Source organism: Cyrtonyx montezumae, unplaced genomic scaffold, assembly GCF_038088225.1.
Source record: "Cyrtonyx montezumae isolate F1298 unplaced genomic scaffold, pur_monq_1.0 scaffold_0, whole genome shotgun sequence".
In the NCBI taxonomy this organism is placed as follows: Eukaryota; Metazoa; Chordata; class Aves; order Galliformes; family Odontophoridae; genus Cyrtonyx; species Cyrtonyx montezumae.
In genome coordinates, this window is record NW_027071824.1 from 3,398,788 (window position 1) to 3,422,381 (window position 23,594).

The following is a 23,594-nucleotide window of genomic DNA, read 5'->3' on the forward strand; positions in this document are numbered from 1 at the left end:
ATGGACACAAACAAACAAGAAGGTAAAACATCGTCTAATTTCACTTCTTGATCGTGTGAGAGATAGGAAGAGAACTGCTTTCGTAAGACTAGCTCCAGGAGAGCACCTTTTAGCAACTGCAGGTAAATGCTCCCTTCTTTTAGTTTCGTAGAAATACTTGGGGTTTGAAGTTTCTCCATCTTGTTTTAAAAACACCTCCCTCTTCCCCTCTGGAAAATTATCTCATGGCATAAGTAAAGTGCCTTATGGGAAGTCATTCCCCTATCTTACCTTGGGACAAACTGAGACCTTCAGCTGTTGAAAGCTGCATCTTACTGCAATGAGGATCTGCTTCTCTCCCTTGCATGCTTTGTTGCATGGGGTTCTTATACACATGAGTACCACAAGACAGACTTCTCTGCCAGTCCTGGCCTCAAAAGCACCAAGATGTAACTATACCACACTCCCTGCACGCAGAAAGTCCTGCTACTGTCAGCAGCGTTTCTAGGAATTGTGGTTATTGGCTTAAGGTGCTCTTCTTGGAGAGGACTGTGGGCCTGGTGGTACTTGTTTTTCACCCCAAACCACTTGTAGGACCGTGCTCTGCCTTGCCACCTGAGAAATGATTGTGTTCATATGCTGAGGAATTCTTCAAACTATGAAGAGCAGAGGGGGCAGCCTTCAGGAGTGCCCACTGCTGTCAGCTCAAGAGAGCCTGGACTATCTCTCTTCCCCTAAAAGATGTTGGTGGTGCCATGGCATGGGTAATGGAAGAGTTAATTCCTCTGTTATTATTATAATAATTTGACTAAATTAGGTCTGCATACTTAGGCCCCTGCACTGTAGTACAGTCTGAAAAGGAAATTATCTCAAAGATTTTTTCCAATTAATTGGTATGCCCCCACGGGCGGCAGATGTTCACTGCGGGAAGTGGGAGGTAACCACCAAGCCCCTTGCTTCCCACAGAGCGAGGGAGCCATTCTCTGCTCCAGCTCTTGGCAACGACTTTGCAAGGTCGACCTGGGTAGGCCTGAGTACATACAAGTTTTAGAGAGTACTTCTGCCCACACCCATGGCAAAGGCGGGAGGTAAGAGCACAGAGACAGAGATCCTCTCCATTCTTCTGGCCTTTTTCAGTAGCACTTCCCCACTTGGAGTGCGCTTGAAGACATTACAGACTGATCCATCTCCAAACCCAAATGAAAGATCAGTAAAAGTTTCTGCAGGGCTGGCTCAAGCCCTCTGTGTTATACATTAGCTTGAAAAAGACTGAAAGAAAACAAGAGAAGTGAGCGACCATGGCCCTTCCTCCTTGTTCCACACTTCCACTTGTCTCTTCTAATTCTAATGCTAATTCAAAGCTCAGCATCCAACATATCCAATACTTTGCAAAAACAACATTTCCCTGTCCTCCCTGTTCTTGATTCACATTGTGCTATTTATTAATAAATATATCCTCTTGCTCTATTCTGATCAGTCATTACCACCCCACAGTAAGGCTCCAGCATTACCACTTAGACCAGAACACACTGGCTGCTTTTTCAGGCCTTCACTTTCTTTCCAAAGAAAGTTTCATCATTCATCAGGCCAAAAAAAAAATTGGTTTCAGTACATAGGGTTGAATTAAAAAAAAAAAAAAAAGAAAAAGAAAAAGAAAACAGACCCTGGAGGACCAAAATATACAATAAAAACAACCTGTCATTTAGAAGATGAACCTTGGCGCCTGATGAGGGCTGGCTGGTGATTTTTGACCCCAAACAGCTGACAGTTTTGGTGATGGCTACCTCTCCCAGTCTGTTTGCTGTCCTGTTTTCCACAGGAGAAACCTTGGGGCATATCCCCTGGAGGGTCAGTGTCTGACCCTAAAACAGAAACCCATGGCTGTGAGACTGGCCAGCACAGGGAGTAAGTGGCACATGGACAGAAAGGGGCACAGGGCCTCTCCTCCTCTGTTTCTCACTTCTGTGAGTCACTGGGGAATTTGCTTACATTCCTTTGAATCAGGGCAACTCCTAGAGACTAGAACAGGGCCAATGTGTAGGTGCCCTTGGCAGTAGCCAATATTCCCCCTCAGGGGCAAAGTAATCAGAACGTAACTGTGCCTTGTATAGCTCTGACTTCTAGACTTCAGCTTTAGTATTTAATGTATTTTCTAACTGTTTAGAGCTCTCCCTGCACACATTTCAAGCCTCTGCAACACCAAATTTCTCAGGTCCTGAAGGCACAGGTGGGTAAGTGACTGAGCACGTGCAGCCAGTATAGGAAGAGGGAGCCTGGCTCCCAGAACTGAGCACAGGGTCACTGGCCACACTGGTGACTGACAGCAGAGAGAGATTAAGCAGATTCTTAGAGGCAACAGGAGACTCACCGTGGAAATTTATGTTGTCAAGAGGAGGCAATGCAAACAAGGAACTGGGTGGGACGGTGTTTTCTGGGAGGTGAAGACCAGCCAGCCTGATGTAGAGAATAAAACTTGAATTGATGGCAAACAGACTGCAATCCCCTCCAAGTGTCACGGCAGTGCAACCAGCACTAAGTTCTGATGGATAACTGAAAGGTTTATGCAAAGAAGAGACAATGTTATAAAAAAAAATAATAAACATATTCTTTTTCGATCAAAAACCCACTAATGTCTAGAGATTGTGTCTCTGGAGTGCCCAAATGACTTTTGTAAATCAGATACAAGCTCCTCCGTGAGCTAAGTATCTTTCAGAAACATTAAGCCTCACTCCATTAAACAAAATCAGCTGGGAATCACAATGCCACAAGAAAGCAGGAATTTGAAACTAATGAAAAAGATAAATATGTATTTGGCATTAGAAAAGATACCACTACTGCATGGAATGTGTTTTGACAAAACATAACTCAACTCTCACCCCCTCATATGGACCAGCTCTGGACAGAAACAGGGCAGCAAATGAGGTGAATTTAACATCTGGTTTAGTTGAGCCGTTCCCATTTTACAACTGCAGTTTATTTTACAAACTATATGGTGTCCACCCCTTCTACAGTGAGACTTGAGTCCTTTAAAACTGATTTATACCTCAAGAGGGACTTTAAACATCTCTGTTCCAGTTATTTATAGCAACTATAATAAGTCATTTTAATTGACTGAAGTTCTTTATTCCCACAGGAGAGACTGAAAGTGTGCCTGTGAGTACCCCTGCAACACAGATTTCCCAGGTAAAGATGAGCAAAATGCCCTAAATAACTCTTAAGCTTTTAAAGATTTACTAATGGATAAGTAGTAGTTACAGCTAAATTAAGTGGAAGGAAAAATGTAGGCACTAATGAGGAACATGACTAACTGTAAATGGCATCTAAAATACACAATACTGCATGAATGTGTGTCACACACATCACATCGAGGGTCTCATCTTAAAAGACACTTCAGTAATATCTCTGCTCACAACCAGTTAGCTGTGCCTAGACAGGTGATTTGTGTGCTCAGCTAATTAACTAACTGGCATCATTAGCATCAATTAGAGAATGTCTGTTCACTGAGCCGGAGGCAGATTTCATGGCTGAGCTCAAATGAACTTTCACCAAACCCATGGAACCACCCCAGGAGCAAGGACACACTGATTGCCACAATGAGGGGAGAGTGGGGGGTCTTCCCTAGCAGGAAGGAAGTCTTCTGGGGGCTCGAGGTGATCCCAGCAGCCTCATGGCTCCTTGGACCATGGAGTGCTATTGCCTATTAGACCAGGTCAGCTGGGCAGACCAGAGCATCAAGTCTTGCTGCATGGCTCCCCAAGCTTGGAAACCCTGTATTTGACTTCATGTGGGCTCAAGGTGATCAGGATTTCCAGAACTCTGAAGTCTCTTTGAGTTGGCATTCTTGCTGCTATTAGCCACTGTGGATATGATGAGATTGTATCATGACTCAGGAGCATCGTTCCTGTAAGATGCAGTTTCAGTGCTTCCAGAGTGATGTTTCCTAGGCACTTCCAGTCTGCAGGAAACACAGTGGAGTTTTGAATGCCTTAAACCTTGATGCAGTTTGATCTGGAACTGTATCTAGCAGTTACACATTTCCCTGAACTAGAAACCCTGGCTACCACTAGCCTTGTCACCACAACACTAAATGCCCATAACTGCTTGTAAGAGCACCGTGGCAAGCAGCTGCAGAGTTATGGGATGCCTCTTGCCATAACAGAGAAGGTACTGCTTTCCATAAACAAATTGGTGCTTGTTTTTCTCCCATTCAGATGGCTCCAAGCCAGAGCTGTGACTGGGCTGCTGAAAGGCCCAATGCAATGCATGAAAAGTCTGTGCACTGCAGGTGCTTCCTAAATAATCCTTTAAAGTTAATAGCTGGTTGTCCCCTCCTGCAACGGCCCTATGGACACTGCAGTGACCAAAAAAAGGACTGCACGGCTGTGAAATGAGCTGAAATGTGCTTGCAGCCTGCTTTAAATATATTCTTCTTTTCTGTCCTTACCTAACTGCTTGCTGTTTACTCCCACCGTCATTAGCTATGAATGTAAATAGTTGATATTGTCTTAAAGCCAGGCTGTAAATCAGCACAGCTCTGTTAACTTCACACTATGAGGCATTCCAGGTTTTCCTAATGATGGGCCATAGTTGTGCTGCCTTTACTAGCGGTTTTGACAGTCTTCAGCTCAAGGTCTCTAAGAACAGGAGCAGTGCTAGTGTAAGATGCCTTAACAGCTGCCAAGGGCTCTTTGGAGAAACAGAGTCCTGGACAGCTTGGTACTGTCCAGCTCAGCCTGGACTGAGGGAGTCGTGTGAACACAGCTACTAATGTAAGCCCTTGCTTCCACGTGGACACCCTCTGTAGCAGCCAAGGCAGTAAACACAGCTCACCAAGGCCTATCATCTGCTCTCCAAGGCTTTTCTCTGTTTTGCATCCCAGGTCATTTAATCCACAAGCCATTTTCATCTGATCATGATGATCCTCCTGAGGCTGCCTCAAAGCGTGAGCAAAATTTCATGCAGCAGGGATGGTCACCATCTTTTGCAAACAGCTCAAACTGCTGCCACCTGCCAAGGGAGGATGGGAAGGCTTTGAAGTTTCGCTGCTGCTTCTGCTCCTGAAAGCAGCATCTATTCATTCCACACTTTGGGGCCAGCACAGCAGGTGAGACAGGAGTAGAGGCTTGGCAACGATTTTTCAGCCAATACACACCCACTCTAAACATCTAAAATCAAAACCATGCTGAGAAATGGTTCTTGTCCTCTGATCTCACTTTTCTCAGGCCCCCCTGCCACCATTACTTCCTCATGGTCACGGTTTCCCCACTCCATGTTGGTAAATGCTTGCTCCACTGACCAGGGGCACTTCTACAGAGAGTTCATATTTCCACTGGGTTGTAGGTCAAGTGAAAGTCACAAGGGACTGCTGCACACTGTCCTCTTGAATCATGCAAAGATGAGAAAAGAATCCTTAATTTCCCCATGCAGGGCCACTCACAGTGCACAGAGCATTTATTTGATCTTGTAGAGATTTTACTCGCAGTTGTTTTTTTCTATCTACAGCTGAAAAACTTCAGGTAGGCTGACAAAATGGGTGCATAGGCCCCACAAGAAGACAACCTGCTACAGATGCATAGCACTGGAACCCACACTGCACTGCTTTGTCAGGTTTAAAGGCCAGATTCCAAGTGCAAGTGTGGGCTGAAGTTTCTCTCTCATATTAAATTATTTAGATGCCTAATTGCTTTTTTGGAACAAGCCCTTCTCAGTTCTTGGACAGGTTGTAAGGATGTGCTGTGACCATGCAGATTTATTTGTCCTCTAAGCATTAGATAGTTCAAATTAACTTGCTAAAGTGTGTTTCTCTTCAGCTTCACTTATTCCCATGAATAGGTGAGCCATGTAACACGTTACAGTCGAACTCTTGCCAAGTTTCCATCCTGGGATAAAATCTGGTTTTTGTTTTGTTTGTTTTTGTATATATTGCACTATAGAACCCTTAGAAACACTGAATCAGCTTAATTTTCCAAGGGCTCACAAAACACTGAATGCTCTCTCATCTAGATGATTATGCTTGCAGGATAAGACATACACGAGATGATGCTTCACAGGCTTCCATTTATTGCAACAGCCCATGGGATTTAAAGGAGTTCCCACCTTTAGAAAGGAGCTCAGACTAAAATTCAGTGCTCAAGCACAATTATGCACTCGGCAAGAATTCTAGGATAACGTGTTGCTCCTACACCATCCACTTAAGTTTGGATGAAGCTTGTATCCAATGCTGCAAGGTTGTTCATGCTGCTTCTCTATGCTCCAAGCACTGTGGGCAGCAGAAGAGGGAGTTCCCAGGGTTTCAGCACTTCATGCAAGCTCTGGCAAGATGTGGCTGACGTGCTGCTGCTTTCATCCATCCAACAACAAAGTGAAATGCGAGTATAAGATGCATTTCTGTATCTGAAATGACCATAGCCAACTGCATGGGGCCAAGAAAGGATATACCAGGCAGGACAGACACCCAGAGCACTATCCTGCCGGATACATGAAAAAACTAAACTAGCAGAGTGACTAGAAAAACAGAGACTGGCCAACAGTGAGCCTCAAAATAAAAAGTGTCTGTCTGCTCTTACATCCATTTGCTGAAATGCAGGAGATAATTTGGTCCAGTCTCTAGTCCAAATCTCTCTTTTGACTACATGAACTCTGGTTTCAGTACACACAGACACTGAATTCTACATAATGGTCCCTGTTGGGCTGACTCTGCTGATGCCTAGCAGTTTTGGACTCTGAATGTCTGTCACCCCCTTTCTGCAAGCATCTCAGGATAATGCCAGGCTTGTGGGATAAAGCATTTCACTTTGAGCTTACTCTGCCCAGACTCAGATACCTCCAGAACCAGCTTCCAGACTGCTCCACTCCTAGTTAGCACAATGCGGAGTTCTGAAGCAGATCTCTAAAATGGAACTGATGAATCATATCTTTTAATTCTAAGGAAAGCATAAAATGCCTAACCTCAGTGCAGGCTAATACAGAAACTCTGCTTTGGCAACGTCAGCTTAGCATGTAAGGGATTGGCCTGCACCAGTGAGCGAGGTCAGGAATATTAACATTTTGCACATTTGCAGTACTTTATGATTCCACACTTCTCCAGGCACATACGATGTCTGATGATGCCAGGCCCCACTAGGTGCTGGTAAACACACAGATAGCAGAAGCAATGAGGTCTGCCTCCCCTCGCAGCCATAGAACCAAGCAGCCCTCTCAGTGCTCACAGAGGGACACTTCCTGTGACATTCCTGCATCACAGGAAAGTGGTCACCATAGTACACTGCAAACAGGCTCAACCAAGGGATCTTGAGCTCCAGCTGGCCTGGGGAATCAAGACTGACTGCCTGAGGAGGGGAGATTTTCTCTGCTCTCCCTTCTGTTCCCCCCTGCCTTGTTCCAGCTCTTGTCAGTCCAGCTCTTCCTGCCCAGGCTGCTCTGGGAATGAATGGGGGACCATGGGGTAAGCAGTGGGGTACAGGTGGGGAAATCAGGCAGACATCCTCTGTAAAGACACCATTGGTCTTGATCAGAGGAGGATGGTGCATGCCATTGCCCCGAGGTATCGGAAGCCATCTCTGCTCCATTTACAGGACTCAAGCGCCTGAGTTCCCCGGGGTGGCTGTCCTCTTACCATCAGTGCTCCTGGTTTGGACTCAGTTTATAACCAGATGTTAGGCCGAATTTCTGTTGTAAAGGTAAAAAAAAAAAACAACAACAATCACTGGTATCAAAGCGCCTTGTGCCGCGTCCTCACTGTGGGCTCTGTGCAGGCACGAGTGCCTTGCTCACAGCAGTGGGGGCAGAGTTGAGTTGACAGCCCGAGTTAACCCCAAAGAGGGTGTCCCTACTTGGCCCTCCACAAGCTGCCTGCCTCCCCTCACTGCCCACCTCCAAATGTGCCTTGTCTGCTCGCTGTGCCTGCCTGGCTCACCCTGCTCTGTTTCCTGCTTCGCCCAGCTGTCAACCAGCTGCCTCTAGGTTAGGTCATGAGTTCTTCCAGCAGTGCTAGGGCCTCTAGAGAAAGAGAACAGGGAGACTGGGCACAGTGTCTATGCCAGAGAAATACCCCCCAACTCCTTTCCCTCCAAGAATTAGAGAGCAGTCTCCTTCCCTGGGAAGGGCCCTCTGAAAAAGAACAAAGCTTCTTCACAGCCCTCTGAGAGTGAGGTGTTAGGTCTGTCTAGGGAGAGCACCAGCCCCATCAGCATATGCGAGAGGAGGCTTTGCTCAAAAATGGCCTTATTCTTGATTGCTCAGCTGCTTCTGGCATTGATAACCTGGCTGCTGTTATTGCAAAGTGCTTGGCATGTTTCAGGCTGTCCCCTCCTTCTGGAGACAGACAGGCTGCAAACCTGCCACGGAGCCTGGCAAAAATCTGGGTCCAAAAAGCGGCCCACCGATTGCCCAGCACAAACACTTCCTACCACGTGCTGCGGCTGCAGCAGGAACCAAACCTCCCCATGCATCCCAGCCATGAAAGGAGGAGAAAGAGAACAGCACCTTACAGGAGGGGATGCCTTCACGCCAGTCTGAACCACGGGTGACTCCTGGGGAGACAACCACCTTTCTCTAGGATGAGAAACTGTACCGCTGTGTTTGTGGTTCCTCTAGTTGCAGGCATTAGCCTCTGAGTTGAAGGCGGGTTTCACAGAAGCGATGCAGGAGTTGTCGCGAATCCAGCATGGCGAGTACGCCTTGGAGGAGAAGGTCAAGAGCTGCCGCTGTGCCATGGAAGAGAAAGTGGCTGAGATGAAGAACTCCCTCAACACCTTCAAGGTAGGAGTGTGGTTGGCAGGGGGCTGCATATGTGCCCCGTTATCTTGAGTGGCAAGGAGCTCTCCCCTGCCTCCATCAATCCTTCCTGTTCACAAAGAAAATGAGCTGCCAATCGTTTCAGATGTATCTGGTGCAGCTCCTTTGGCTCTGCGTCTCTTTCCAGACCTTGAGCTCCAGCCCCACTGTAACCTGTGCCCTGGCCTACTTAGCCTTCTCCAGGAGCACAAGTGAGGCCGCAGCTCTCCCTGGGACAGGTCTCTTGCATTTCCTGTGGGAACCAAAGCTGCTGGGGAGCAGGGCATTAATACGTAACACCAAAGCTTTTGAAGTTGTTCATTCCCACATGGCTGGGAGGAAGTGCTGCCTGGTTTGATCCAGCCCATGAGGATTAGAAACAAAGGACTGGGGAAGAGTGCCTAGCAAGAGGGCTTGATGTGTGCTTTAAACCAGCCAGCATCTCCATGCAGAAACTAGACAACTGCCTGTGAGGAGGCAAGCTGAGGAACTGCTTTATTGTTTTAATGGTGAATTTTCCCCGTGGGGTTTTCTTAAGTCAGTAATACTTTGTGAAGTGAAAGAGGGCTGGAAAAGGCCTGTGAGCATCCCTGTGGATGGGGGAAAGATGGACAGCACCAGGCTAAAGGACCTCTGCTGTCCCTGCTGAAAAAAAGCACAAGGGCACATGGTAGAGAGCAGACAGAAGCAGGGTTATCCAAAATATTGTTACAGGGGAAAAACAGTTTTAAAATCCAGATACAAGGAGTTATGCAAGCAACAGGAGGTGCAAAAGCTGACCTTCCTCTGCCTCATGCCTATGCTGACTGTCTAAACATTAAATGACCAGTGAACTCACTTCCTTGCTCAGGGGAAACCCTCTTTCAGCTTACAAGAAACAATTTGAGTCTTGATGAAACCTGCAGGAACTTCATGCATCAAGAGAACTCTGTGTATGTGTACAGCTTGGGTGAAACGGCCTGAGGGAGGATGTGCTGACAGTGAGACACACACAAGAGGATAGAGCAGGACTCCCTTTCTTCAAAAACCACAGTAGAAAGGCAGCTTCAAGGCCCTACTTCAACTGGTAGTGGATGAAGCCCTACATCTTTATCTTCTACCAGTGTCATAACCACATATGATCTTGCAAAGGAAAATCACAGAGACACCCTCGTGAAGCACCCTAAAGCACCTCCAGTCCACACCAGCCAGCATTCAAAGCTGTGCTCTGTAAGGTTGATGGGCACAGCTGGAATGTCTGCACTTTTGCTTGTTTCTCAGGAGGAACTCAGTGATGCAAAGTCAATGATTGAAGAAATCAGTGCCAAGCAGGAGGAAATGCAGCAGAAAATTGAGCAGCTGCAGCAGGAGAAGCGTCGGGAATCACGGAAAGTGAAAGCTAAGTAAGAGCCTGAACTCCAGAACTCCAGAAGTAATTAGTGGCGGTGTTCATTTTGTTTCCTTACAGTATGATCTCTTAATCTTTTCCTGGTTGGACGTATGTATAAACGTAAATAATTACTGGAAGCTCCAGCCTTCAGTTCCCTCGTGGCTTTTAGACACTCTGACCACAGTAGATATGCAACAACATCAAGATAGCTCCAGCATATTTTGGGGAAATCAAGTCCTGGTGAAGACCTGCTCTAGGGATTTACTAAGGCAGGAATCGAAAGTCAGGAGCCCTCACTGTTGAAAGCTACTGCTAAGCTGACTCTATCCAGACAACAGCACTGCAGTTTTCCTTCCCTTCTCCTGCTGTCTAGTGCACAGGATTCTGAGTGATCCTGGCAGTGCAGTCATGTCTTGCTTTCCTATCCCCAGTCTTTTCTTCTTGAAGCAAGGATACAGCTCATATCTGAGCACTACTGTTACTGTGAGTAGATGGACTGCTCATCCACCTTGGCCCTGATTAGCCTCTCTCAATGATGGATGTACAGCTGCCTTGATGCAAGCACTTTGCAAATCTAGGCTAGCCCCTTAGCTAATTAAGCCATTTAATTAGATGAAATACGCTCGGCAAAAGAACAGAAATAACCTACTCCTACAGTCAGTGAAATTACATCCATAACACTGTTCATGAACTGCATGCATAAAAGCCAACTCCTTTCCTCATCTTCGCAGGAGCTGTACTTTTTCTGACTGCTTGTACTCATACTGGTGTCAGCCACGAATGTAGCATAGTAGCTTCTCCTGTAGCATTCATGTTTTCCAGCTGTCTCATTCTTTGTGTTTGTACAGAAGAGCACAGAAGGACGATCACAGCTCACAGACAGTGCCTACACCTCTCCAGGGCAGCCCATTTCGATCCATAAACCTCCCAGAACCTGTACTGATCAATGAAGATTTTACAAGTCTTTTGCACAACGTGACTTATGAAAAAGGTAGGAAAGAAAATAGGCAAGTGCAGTGCCTTTCTTAGAAAAAAAGTCCAGGAAAGGTTGTTAGATTAAGAGGGCACTGAGTTTTGCTCAGGTCCCAGCAGCAGAAAGAGAACGGGGATGCTCCCTGTAGCAGCACGGCTCCCAGGTCTGTGCACACACATCTATGTTGTGTCTCAGGAACTCAAGCATGGCTTTAACACTGGCCTGGATTCAGGAGATGCTGCTCTGTGAAAGTGACCCCAAAAGCCATTCCTTGCTTACTCCAAGGCAAAGGGAACTAGGCTGGATCTTATTCCCTGTAATGCTAGAGGCACACACACAGCTGAACAGAAGCCCTGATGGAAATACTACAATCTGTCGAGTTGTTTTCATGATAGGGAGCAGGGCACAGAGGGGAGGATCACAGGAACTGGGTTGACAGAGAACACCTAGTGTCTTTAGAGGGACACTTGTGGTTGATTTGATGATGCGTTGTAGGAGTTGATACATACACACACTACTAGGGGTATCACTGCTCTTTGCTAGCTATGGAAGCTGCTGACCTATAGCAGCATATATACCTATACACCTTGCTCCAGGAAAATAATGCCAACTGCTAAATGCTTATAAAGTGTGGAATGAAGGAAAGGTGATGACCCGGTGCCTTTTTATCCTATAACTAACTTGGAGGGAAGGGAGACTGGATGGAAACCATGTACTGTTTTCTCCTCTGTTCAGCTCACCATCTGGACAGTCACCCCCCTGTCTTTCCTTGAGCCCTCTCCCTTAAGACTCTTGCTGTCCCTCTTTCTTTCCAGCCATCTCAAACCTCCACTCTTCAATAAGCTCTTTATCACCCCCAAATAGCAGCTGTGTCTGCATCAGGTATCCATCCTTTTGTTCTGCCTGCTGGGTGTCACCTAACAAAGGGCACTTCCTGAGCAAGGACAAGCCAGGACTACTCAGGCTCCAAGGCTGAAGCACTGAACATAACTGAAGCCCCACATTAGCCTGCCTATAGATGCCACTGACACAAAGACTGAAAGAAAAGCCACAACAATAAGGAGCAGCTTTCTTCTCCGTGCAGGATCTAACAGGGATATTTCCACACTGAAAATGTGAAAGGGTAGAAGATCTAACCATACTGACTGGGTTTGGAAGGAAGAAGCTTGTTCTACAACTATATTCTCTCATGTTTTCCTTTTCTCTTCAACAGTGTCTGACACCAGGATCATGCCGATAGGAGAAGGAAGTGTGAAAGTCATAGGAGGTCCAGGTAGGAATAAACTGAACTGTTGAAAAACAATGACAACATTTGCTTTACTTTCCTTAAGAAATGCTTTGAGGAAAGCATTTCTCAGGAGCTACAGTTGAAATGTCAGGATAAATATGCATCCCTGAAGTGCCAAATAACTGGTGGACAATGCACAGCACTGACATTCAGCAGGAAAAGCCTTTCTGCTGCTGCTGTTTTTGCAGGTTTTAAGTGCCTCTGCAGAAAGAAAGAGTGGAGGCTTGCTGATACAACAATAGTTGGAAAGCCATTCTGCCACTCGGGAAGAGATAGCCTTTGCAGTGACTACACACTAGTAGATCTGTTGAAATTATTTACCCATCAGCTTCCAAACGGACTTCTCCTAGACATGCCTGAAATAGCAGCAGAGAAATTGCTCAGGCAAAAAGATAAACGAATAATTAGTGAAGAGCTTAGTAAGGACACAGTTCTGGCCAGCAAAAGGACACATGATGCCTGCACTGTTCACTTGAAGCATTTGCTGTTCTGCATAGCTCTTTTGCTTGAATCCACTTGAAGGAAAAAGAGAGAACAAAAGATACAGAATGGTTCACTGCAACTCAAATTCAAACTATTTTCATTAAAGCAATTCCAGACCAGTGACACTGATGTACCCTCTCCTGTACATTCTCTGTGATTTAATAGCCTCAGACTACTGCTTGCATGATCACTAATGAAAACTTTAAAAGCTGTGACAATGTACACCCATTAAGAGGGACACTTAAATTGAAGCACTGAGAACACTTCAAATTCCTTTTCCTTTAGATAGATAATAATGCAGGTTTACATACTAGCTGGAGCAGAGTGAGCTAATGTCAGCTGTCACACTCCATACAACTGTTTGTCATTGCAGGAGCAGCCATAGAGACAGATGACAGCCACAAGCCTTCACTGGCTGCAGATGGTCAGACAAAGGTGCATCTGCAATCAACAGTATGGAAGCAGCCCAAAGACACCAAGGACTGGGGAGATGAATACATTTCCAAAGAGCAACCAGAAAGAGGGAAAGACGTGGGCCAAAGCAGATACAGCTCAGCAGACAACATCATATGTGAACCCTCTTTGGCTGGTAAGGACAGAGGCTCACAGCTGCACTCACACCTGGCATGAGCTGGTGATCACCTTTCACAGCTGGAGACATACAAGGCAGTTTTCTCTGGTTGGAGGAAATGCCTCAGGGTCTCACTTCTCCATGACTTCTGGTCTTTCCATTTGCTGGTTAGTGCCATCAGACAACACACAAACGTGCTCTGTTCTCAGTACACTCATGACCCCTTCCAAGACCTGCCAGGTTCAGAATATTAGTGGGGCTATGGACAGTGTAGCTAGTAACGTGGGTAAAAAATACAACTTGTTTTGTGGGAAGCTGGATCTGAATCCCTGGCATGAGTTGTTTTGCCTTTGATGACTTGCTTTTGTTTTGTTTTTTTTACTAAGATCTTGGAGGTAAACTAGAATTCCTGGGGCAGAACACATTTGCTTTGGAGCTTTCTTAGTGAACAGTGTGACTCCAGTCATCACTGGGGCACACTGTAGCATGAGGCTAAAAACTTGGTATTCTGGGTAAAGCTGACACAAACACAAGACATTGATCTCCTTTTCAAATCTTCATGATTTAATGCCAGATCCCCAGGGGAAATGCACTCCACCATGAGGGAGGCTGTCCTTTTTTAAATCCTACTTTTTTAAACTTAAACATTATTTTCTGGAAGTCAAAAGGCAGAACATCGCTTTGGAGCTGCTGGAGTCAGAGAGGAAGTATGTCATCAACCTTTCCCTAATCCTGAAGATCAAGGCCACGTTGCAAGGGCCAGATGTGAAAAGGAGCACCAAAGATAGAAGGTACTTCCATTTAGTGTGCTCTCTCTAGGGGATTTTTTTCAGTCTATTCTTTCTGATTCACCCTCTCTCCTGCTTTTCTTTTATCCACAGAGATCTTTAAACACTTATAGCTCATTTCTAGTTAAAAATTGGAGGACTGGAAGGTTTTTGCTGTGATTAAAGACTTTCCTGTCTGTCCTTGCATCCCAAGCCCTTTTACTACCACTTCAGTCTCCTGGGTCCGATCAGTCTCCTTTTCCTCCTTCCCATTTGTCCTGCCTGGGTGGGAACAAAGCTCATGCATTCACTGCTTCTCCCAGACCACAGCTCCAGTTCTACAGGTTAATGTAGGTGATAACCCCCTTGCCAGTAGCTGCCATCCATCAAGAATCAATACATATAGGCAACTCACATGTACTTACGTAGAGACACAAGATCTGTGGGACGCACCCAACACAGCAGTTCAAAACATCATTTCCCAGAAGGAGACAGTTCCTTCAGTTGTCCCCATTCCTCAGTTTTGGCCAGGGAGTTCCCAGCCTGGAGCTCTCTTTTTCTTGTCTCTTTTCACCAGCCCTAGGAATCATTTGACCAAAGTCCACTGTGGAACATGTAGTTGATGTGGACTCAATTGACAGACAATACAAACTGAAACATTATAGTTTCAAGTTCATTCTTACTTTTACTCTTTTTTTTTCTCCTGGGAACTTCTCATCTGGGAAAACATATTTGACATCATCCTGATTATGGATGAGATCAGGGCAAAATAACAGAGAGGAAGTAGGACATTTTGAGCAGTACTGCACCAAAGGGCTTGAAAATTATGTGGTGCACAAATCTGGGAAGCATTCCTCCAAGCACTCTATGGGATGGCTCACAGTCATGGTCCTGCTCCATCAGCCACAGAAGCTTGGGCTTTTCAGTTCTGCAAATTCCAGCCTGTTATGCAGAGCAATGGGGAGTCAGTCTAAGAAACCTTCTAAACATTGAACAGTAGTCTACCAGAGAGGGTATTTGTATGTACATAGCAGCCTGGTGCAGCCTGGTACAAAACAGAGCTTCCCAGTGAAGGCATGGAAAGCAAGCCCATGCTGACCACCCATGAATGCAACCTTCAGCAGTGCATGCTTAAGGCTGAGCTTCTGCTCTTGGTAACTGGTTTGATATCATCTCCCTACAGTTTCTTCCCCAATTCTTTGCGGTACCTGGTCCAGCAGCACGTTGATTTACTTCACGCTCTCCAGGAAAGAGTCCTGAGCTGGCCACGCCAAGGAATTCTAGGAGACATCTTCCTGAAGTTAACAAATGATGAGGTATGTTATAAAACCTCTCGACTCTTCTGTTGTGATGCATGACACTGTACTGATGTCCCACAGGTGGGCCAAGACAGCAGGACAGCCGAAGGGCAGTACTGTGAAGCTGCGGCTAAGGCAATGCCTTTCAGCCAGCCCCAGGACACAGTAGCCCCCTCTGGTTGCAGCTCCTCTTGGTCAGAATATCCACATGCTAGACCCACCCAGAGCCCCACAGGGACACAGCACAGTGTGATAATGATAATACATTGGTAAAGATGAATATTTATGTATAATAATAATGCACAAAACCCAGACCTGGCTGGAGAAGCCACATGTGAGCCTTGAGAGCTTAGGTGACTGTACACACAGTGGAGGTGTGAAAAGAGCCTTGATTTTTCAGACATTCCTCTCCTCCAATACATTTTGCTCAGAGTTTTGACGAGCAGGTAGGCAGGTTTCTCATTCTATAATGATCTGTAGCCCCCAGTAAAACAGCCCTGTCACTCTAGTGTTATGTTGTCTATTTCTTCATAGGCTAAGCACCTCCTTCTCAAGGTGAAGGGTCTGCCCAAACCATAGCATGACCTTTCCTAGAAAGATATGTTAAAAACTGCTCTGGTGCTCTATGAATTTTAAGAATCATAAGAAAAGCTTCTTTCTCACCAACCTCCCTGCCTCTCCTGCCTGCTCTGATGTTTAACACATTGTGCTCCACAGCTGATCCATGTTACTAAATTGCCTCTCTTAGGAAGTCCCTGAAAGCTTTACATAGTCAGTAGCTCTGCTGCATTCATGAGCTTCCAGAATTAACAGAGGGGAATCATCAGTTTATTATGCTGGCCATCTCAATGACCAAATATTTCTCTTGATTTAATTTGTTCTTTTGTTTCTTTTTTTTTTTTTTTTCTGTTCATAAGAACAATTTTCTGGACTACTATGTTGCTTACCTGAGGGACCTGCCAGAATGCATCTCTCTGATCCACGTGGTCATCTTGAAGGAGGTAAACTTCCTGCTCACTTCACAGACACATAATGGCAACGTGCACGCCTGGCTCTCTTCCTGTTCTACCTTCCCAAGACAGGACTTTCCTGACAATCCAGTTGTTCTGTTACTGACAGTTTCCTGAACATTTCTTTCCATGGCTGACATCACCTATAAAAAGTAGCTTTAACATGGTCACTGCTGTGTGTAACATAAATTGTATTTCCACTGAGACATGGTATCTCAGATCAAATGTTATAGAAAGCTTAACTATGCACATGCTATCCAGATCTGTTTTGGCCAAACAGAATGTCTCTGACAGAGGAACTGTCTAGATAGGGACACCAACACTAAGGTTCTAAGTGCTGAAGCACTTCTTGAGAGAGAAAACAGTCTGAATGGTTCAGCTTTAGACATCTGACCTCACATTATTAATTCTTGGTTTAAAATAGGGAAGTTAAAAATAATTAAAGGTAGTCCAGGAAGTAAACCATACTATCTTCTTTCCAAGACGACTTAAGAAGTCAATCTCGTTTAGTTCAGTTCTGTTTGGGACTTCATTCTGAACAGCAGTGTCTACCTAGGCCTTCCAAGAAAACTGACTAGCATGTTTCAAATATACACCCCTACTTAATTATGCTGAGTGTCTCCCACAAATAATCCTCTGGTATTGCTTGTAGAAGTGTGAAGATCACTGCACTATCACAAGCAACCACTGCTTGTCCGCTGCTCTTCTGTGAATCACTCTAACTACTTTATGGTAAAGCACTTGCTAACGCCCAGAACTGGAAGCAGATGTTTCATAGATGAGAGAGATTCTGAAGCTGCTTTCTCTATTTCAGGTAGAAGAAGAAATCAAATCAGATCTCTACATTCTGTTCTTCCATATAGTCCAGCGAATCCCTGAATACCTAATTCATCTACAGGTATGGCCCCAGGATGGAAACTGTTGTATTTAACCCTTATAACAACACATGACTTAACTCAGATCTGAGACACAGGTCTCTACAGAGCTTCTAGCTAACTCAGTGGGCTCTTATAAAGAAAAAAAAACCAAAAACAATCACCATCAGAAACAAAAGGAAAAGCCAGCTGACAGTGTCCAATTTTCATGTCTTACTTGAAGCTTTTTTCTGTTTGTCATTTTTGACCTGACAGAAGCAGCGCTTCCCTTGAGAAGCCAAAAGCTCAGTAATTAACTCCTGTAAGAGAGCTAGCCTCTTTGCCAAGCTGTCTACATGCCTTTTAGCTTTTGAGGACTAAGGCTAGGAGTGAACTATGCAGAGCTTGCTTAAAAACACAGTTTTGCTTCACAGGAGGATAATCACAATTGTACTGAAATATTTCAGACAAGGCAAATGTCACAGAACCCTATAAGAACCAAGAGACTGGTTTATTTCTCCAATGCTAAACTCAACCAGTGCATCACCCACATCTCCCATGATTACATTTATGGTGGTCACTCATGTATTTGCACTGTAATAGTAGATTACAGGACCTGTCCAAGTCGCACAGAAACTGGCACTGCCTAGAAAAGCTCCCACAGTGCATAGAGCAGTGCCACGTGTGCTCCAGAGTGTCAACTCACGGTCCCAAAGAGCACCTTTTCTCCAGTAAGGGTTAGGACATCCCTCAAACTGCCTGCTCTCCTCTGTGCCCCAGAATGTCCTGAAGTTCACGGAGCAAGAGCATCCTGATTATTACCTGCTGCTGGTGTGCGTGCAGCGTCTCCGGGTTTTCATCTCTCACTACAGCCTCCTCTTCCAATGCAATGAAGATCTGCTTATACAGAAGAGGAAAAAACTGAAGAAGTAAGCACAATATCAGCTCATTTTTTCAGTTACCAGGGAAGGGGAGGCGTGAGGGCAGCCCAGTAACATGGGGCTTTTTTCCTAGATCAACAGACACATTACTCCACTGAAATAAAACTAAGCCCTGTGCATAACAGTGCTGGAAAAAGCCATTTTTCCTTCAAACAGAGGTCAGATTTGCTGTGAGCCTTTCCACCTAACTCAGAGTTAAAGAAAATTCAGTTTAACCTTTCTATAGCAGCCAACATGCATTACCTTACCTTTGCTTTAAGGGACCAAAAGTTGGCCCTCAGTGGGAGAATACATTGGAACTTAGCTGCCTCAGCAGGTCAGGGTATTGATGAATGCCCAGCCTGTGGCCTGTAGCCTCTTACAAGCTAAGCAAAAGACTGAGAGAGAGTAGTGTTTTTTGTGTTTCCTGGGGGAGGGAAAAATATTCCATAATTGCTGGGGAGGGACTGTTTTTAAGGGAGGGATTAATAACAGGACAGGAAGCAGGACACCTTGCTGATCAGGACAGACTAGGTAGAACAGATCCATCCTCAGGGTGGGAAGAGGTGCATGGGAATATTAAGGACCCTTCCAGCCCTGTTTACTGTGATCTTACTTGCTCGTGCTCATTCCCTGCCTTATTTCTTAGCACGACGATGGATTTCTCCTCCCTCAGGTCATCCCTGGTGAAGCTGTACAAAGGTCTCACTTCCCAGTGTACGAGCCAAGAGGTTTCTCCAACACCCAGCACAGCCTCTATCCGTGACAGTGGGATTCACTCTGAAGAGGCAATGCAGCCATTCCAACCAGCACCTTCCTCTGGCACAACAACCCCGTAAGCCATATTGTCCTAGCAGAAGGCTTTCAAAGCAGGCTGAAAACTCTTTCCTCACCACTATGCCAGTGACACTATCTAGCAGTCTGTCATTTGCAACACTGCTCCCTGTGTACGTGCAGAGAGATGAAGGGCTGGCTCCTTCCTGCCATCCCCTGCAGGCAATGTTTCAGAACCCTACCCACAGTTGCCAGTGCTTTTGCTAGCTGTCTGCACACTGGGGAGGACATGTATTTGGTAAGGCTGGCATCAATTTGCATAACTGCACTTTGTGTTATTCACTGCTGTCAATATCACAAAAGGACACGACCAAGGACTCAGACAAGTAAAAAATGTGCCTTTCTATACAATGGGACTCACTATCACAAGATGCAAATCCACGTAGGTTCAAAAAGTTACAAGAATAATTAAAATAATCCTGCATTCTTTGGCTATTGAGAGTTGCCAGCAGAGACGATGAATACTAGCATGCTAAGACTTACGTATTTCTTAAGCAAGCAATTTGTGGCTGTAGTGCTTTCTTATGTTATTTGACATTAACAACAGTTTGGCTCTATCTTTCTCAGTGCCTCTCAAGTTGTAGTGTTATTAGATCAAGCTTTAGACTCCTTTTCCCCAGACTATCCAAACCAATCTTCCTCCAGTTCACAGTCACTCCAGGCTCCGGCCTTGGGAGCCTCAGGTGACACCTCCCCAGCTTTCCTATATGAATCTCAAACCAGGGACCCAAATGGGACCTCATCAGCACTGAGCAGATGTGGGGAAAAACAGCACCCCAGATGCTGCTGGACACACAGCTCATAACACAGTTCCAGATCAGATCTGCATCCCCTGATGCAAACTCTCTATAAGAGCTCTCCAAGTACTTTCAAAACACTCCTGGGGACAGAGTTGAGAACCTTGTCCCCTCCTGGGGACAAGAGAGGAATCTTAACCACCTAAAAAGAAAGTCAGAACACAGGAAAATAAGACATAGCTGCTACATTACAGAAAAAGGGGAAGGAGAGTAAAAATCCAGAATGAGGATGAACAGGAGAAAGAAGCACCAGTTGGCATTGCCTCTGTGTTTTTATACATTTTACAGTATAGAGTAAAATGTCAGTGAAAGTCCTTAGACAAACAATCCTGCCCATGCAAGTTTGCTCCTGCTAACCCAGCTATGTGATTTCTAGTAGCAGCAGCAGCGTTACTCTTCTCCAATATATTAAAACATGTTGGGGTCATAAAGCCAAGAGAACTGGGTGGGAGTGAGATGGGGAAGAGATGTCTCTGTGGTCCTCCAGTATTCCACTTTTTTTTCTGTTTTCTTTCCTTATTTTAAGGCATTTGATGCCTCAGATGAAGAAACCTCAGCCAACTGTCCTGGAGAACATCCAGGCTGTAAAGCCCCCTGACTGGGAAATGGAAAGTAGAAAACATGAGAGGCCAGAGAACATCCTTGCATCCTCTCAGCTCACAGAGCAGGAACTCAAAGCTCTGACAGCTCCTTTACAATCCATCCCTGAAATGGAATATGAAGCACCACCCGCCGACGCAGTGGGAAACCCAGAGAGAGCCATCAGGACCTCTGTGGAGCTGCTGCAGGATGCGAGGAACTTTGCACCAAGCTACGAAGAGTTTGACTACCCTGGGGAAGTCTTCACCATGCCAGGTCCCTATGAGGACGATACTTTCCAAAACATCGCTCTCTTTGAGAATTGCTCCCCAGCCTCCTCAGAATCCAGCTTAGACATTTGTTTCCTTAGGCCCGTTAACTTCACGTCAGAACCAGAGAGGACAGATCATGCCTTACAACCATTGCCTAAGAGCAGTACTCCTGTCAGCAGCAGCACTTACAAGCGTGAGATGTTCCACAGCAAAGGCAAGCAGCTGAGCAGGTCTCTGAAGGAGCTGCCAAGGAGCGCCGAGGGCGTGAGCTCCAGACTCTACAGCACACGGAGCAGCAGTGGGAGCCGGCTGCAGCAGAAGCAGGAGAGGAATGTCCAGCCTCACATGATCTCAGCCTCATCTCGAAGCTCCCAAAGGAGCTACTTCCCCCCACAGAGAGGAGCGGGTGAAAAACCAAGCTTTTTGGAAGTAAGGAGGCTTAAATAGGAGGAGGAAAAAAAAAAAAAGCACGTGGTGGTGCAGAAGCAGCGACAGCAGCAGTGTAAAGATCTGAGATACAGTTAGGGCTAGCCAAACTAGCTTCCAAGTTCACACATTCAAAGCCCTCATTTGCATGTATGTGCCCAAGGGAGGGAACAAGACACAGAACAGCTCCTTTTCACACACATCTTCCCCAGGGACAAACATGGGCTTGAGGCACTCAGCTGGCTGAGTGACAGTGAGAACACTCTTGAGATGCATGAGCCTCTCATGCATCTCTAGCTGTCACTGAGCTTCCCCCATGAGCAAATGTTCTACCTCATCAGGGTCATTAAGCGTGAGCAAAGCCATTCAAAATGAATTCTAGAAGGTGGCACCCAGTTAAAAAGGTGACTTCTGACCTTCTACAAGGAGAGCTGGGTGAAGAAAACTGACAGATTTAGTATCAGATCCTCAGCTGGTACAAACTAGGATGGCTCTGCTGAGCTCAGCCCACCCATTTATACATCTAAGGATCTGGTCCATTGGTTTTGTTGCACCTGTGTTTGCTGGTGAACCATTAAGCCTGAAAAATTGGACAGGGCCCAGCAACCATGTCCTCATCCCTCAGACAGCCACTGACATGGCAGGGAGCACTCCAGCTCATCCAGATCTTGCAGGAACAATATTTCTGTAGCTTCCAGTGCCTGCTCAGTCAGTTTTGGGCTTGTGCATTCAGACCCTGAATGGACATCCAGGCCCCATGACCTCCACCTTTCATTGAAAAGAGGCTGAGAATGCTGTGATGTGCTTAGTTGGCTCCCTCAGTGCCACCTGGAGAAACACCTACCTGTTCAAACAAGATAAGGTGCAGATAAGGCTGTAAATGCAGATGATGACAGAAGGAAATTTCCAACAATCTGACTGGAAAGGAAGTAGGAAAACCTCAAAAGAGAAGAAAAATGAGTGAGTGAAGGAGGTGATAGAACAGGGTGGATGAGGAAAAGAAGAGCCAGGGGGACACAGCCCACTCAGAAACAACACCCTGTGAGCTGCCTGGCACCTACATGCACACAGCTATGCCCCACAGCAGGGTGTAGATAGGGAGCAAGTCCCAAATCACAGGTCATGCTCACCCCCACAGAGCAATGGAGACCACTGTGCAGTGGTGGACATAACTGTCCCCAGAGCAATGCTGAGGGGAACTCTGCTCTCTCTTGAAAGGGGAAGAGAGATTTTAGTGGTGCATTTATCACAATGTGTGTGTGCTACCAAAGCTTCCTACACCACAGACGTAAAACCAGGGAGCAGCAGAGCAACAGAAGAGTCTTTCACATCGTATCAACTCAGGAAGCTTCCCAGTCCTGGGGTAAAGAGCTCATGAGCAAGAAGGGGTTGGGAAGAACCTGCTCCTTCAACTCCTCATGCTGGCTTGCACCCTTGTTGGAAAAAGAAGGGGCTAGTAAAACCACCTAAATCAAAATCTAGCAAGGAAGGCTCCAGTTCCCTCTAAGAGTGCTTCTCTCCACTCCTCTGCCAATGCCTCAGCTTCAGAGCCAGCAACAAGCTCTATGCAGAGGTACCAATGCTGCTGAGGCCCGAGTGATGTGTTGTCTCCCAAACTTGCCAGCACCTCCTGACCCACCAAGTCCCTCCTAGCAGAGAGTGAGAGTGAGAGAAAAAGAGAAGGGGACAAGGATGTGAGGTTGCAAATGCTGGTTAAATTGTCTTTTCCCTTTTAGGAGCTCCATGCAGAAGACAACACCAGGTTCTGCCAGAAGGATGACAATGAGCAAACATCCTTCAGCGACCACAACCCACGGCACGAGCCCAAAGGGGGTTTCCGGAGCTCCTTCCGCAAGCTCTTCAAAAAGAAATAAGCAGTCCCAAGAAAGGCAGGCCACAGCTCAAGTACGACAGTACTTCCCTTGGTCCCTAAGAGTGGAGACAGAGAGCAAGGTCCCGAGATGTCCCCTGACTGACATAATAGGTGGAGGGGTGGGAGAGAAGACTGTCACAAATGCATCCTGCTCTTCCTAGCACAGGGGAGGGCCAGGCTATGGGGTTGAAGCAGAGCTCAGCCAGCAGATCCAGTAAGCAGAGGAATTTGCTAGCTTTTACTCTTGCCTGACCTAATTTTCTTCAGAGTTTTGGAAAGCTTGGGCCATATCCATCCATGTTCTCTTCCCTCTCATCCCCCCACAACTGTTTTTTTCTGTCATACATCTTCACTCTTCCAAATTCTAGCCAGGTCTCATTCAGGCTCACCCACAACAGACAGGTTGACCTTGTAGCCTTGGCATCATGGCCAGAAGTCCAAAGTTCTCTTCTTTCCTCCACTTCCTGAAGAAAAACCACTCACAAAGATGTCTTCCAGAAGGCCAGCCCTCAGTACCCAGCTGGTT

The 23,594-nt window shown here is 46.0% G+C and overlaps 1 protein-coding gene across 1 annotated transcript; it reads left to right on the forward strand.

Annotated features, from left to right (window-relative positions):
* ARHGEF33 (Rho guanine nucleotide exchange factor 33) lies at positions 1 to 23,069 on the forward strand. Its single transcript, XM_065731355.1, has 15 exons — positions 1 to 22; positions 3,113 to 3,162; positions 8,575 to 8,739; positions 10,015 to 10,136; positions 10,972 to 11,114; positions 12,310 to 12,369; positions 13,241 to 13,456; positions 14,100 to 14,229; positions 15,389 to 15,521; positions 16,421 to 16,504; positions 17,328 to 17,411; positions 18,148 to 18,296; positions 18,937 to 19,122; positions 20,445 to 21,198; positions 22,932 to 23,069. The coding sequence occupies exons 1-15, from the start codon at positions 1 to 3 to the stop codon at positions 23,067 to 23,069; spliced, it is 2,436 nt and encodes an 811-aa protein (XP_065587427.1).
* Positions 23,070 to 23,594: the final 525 nt, after the last annotated feature.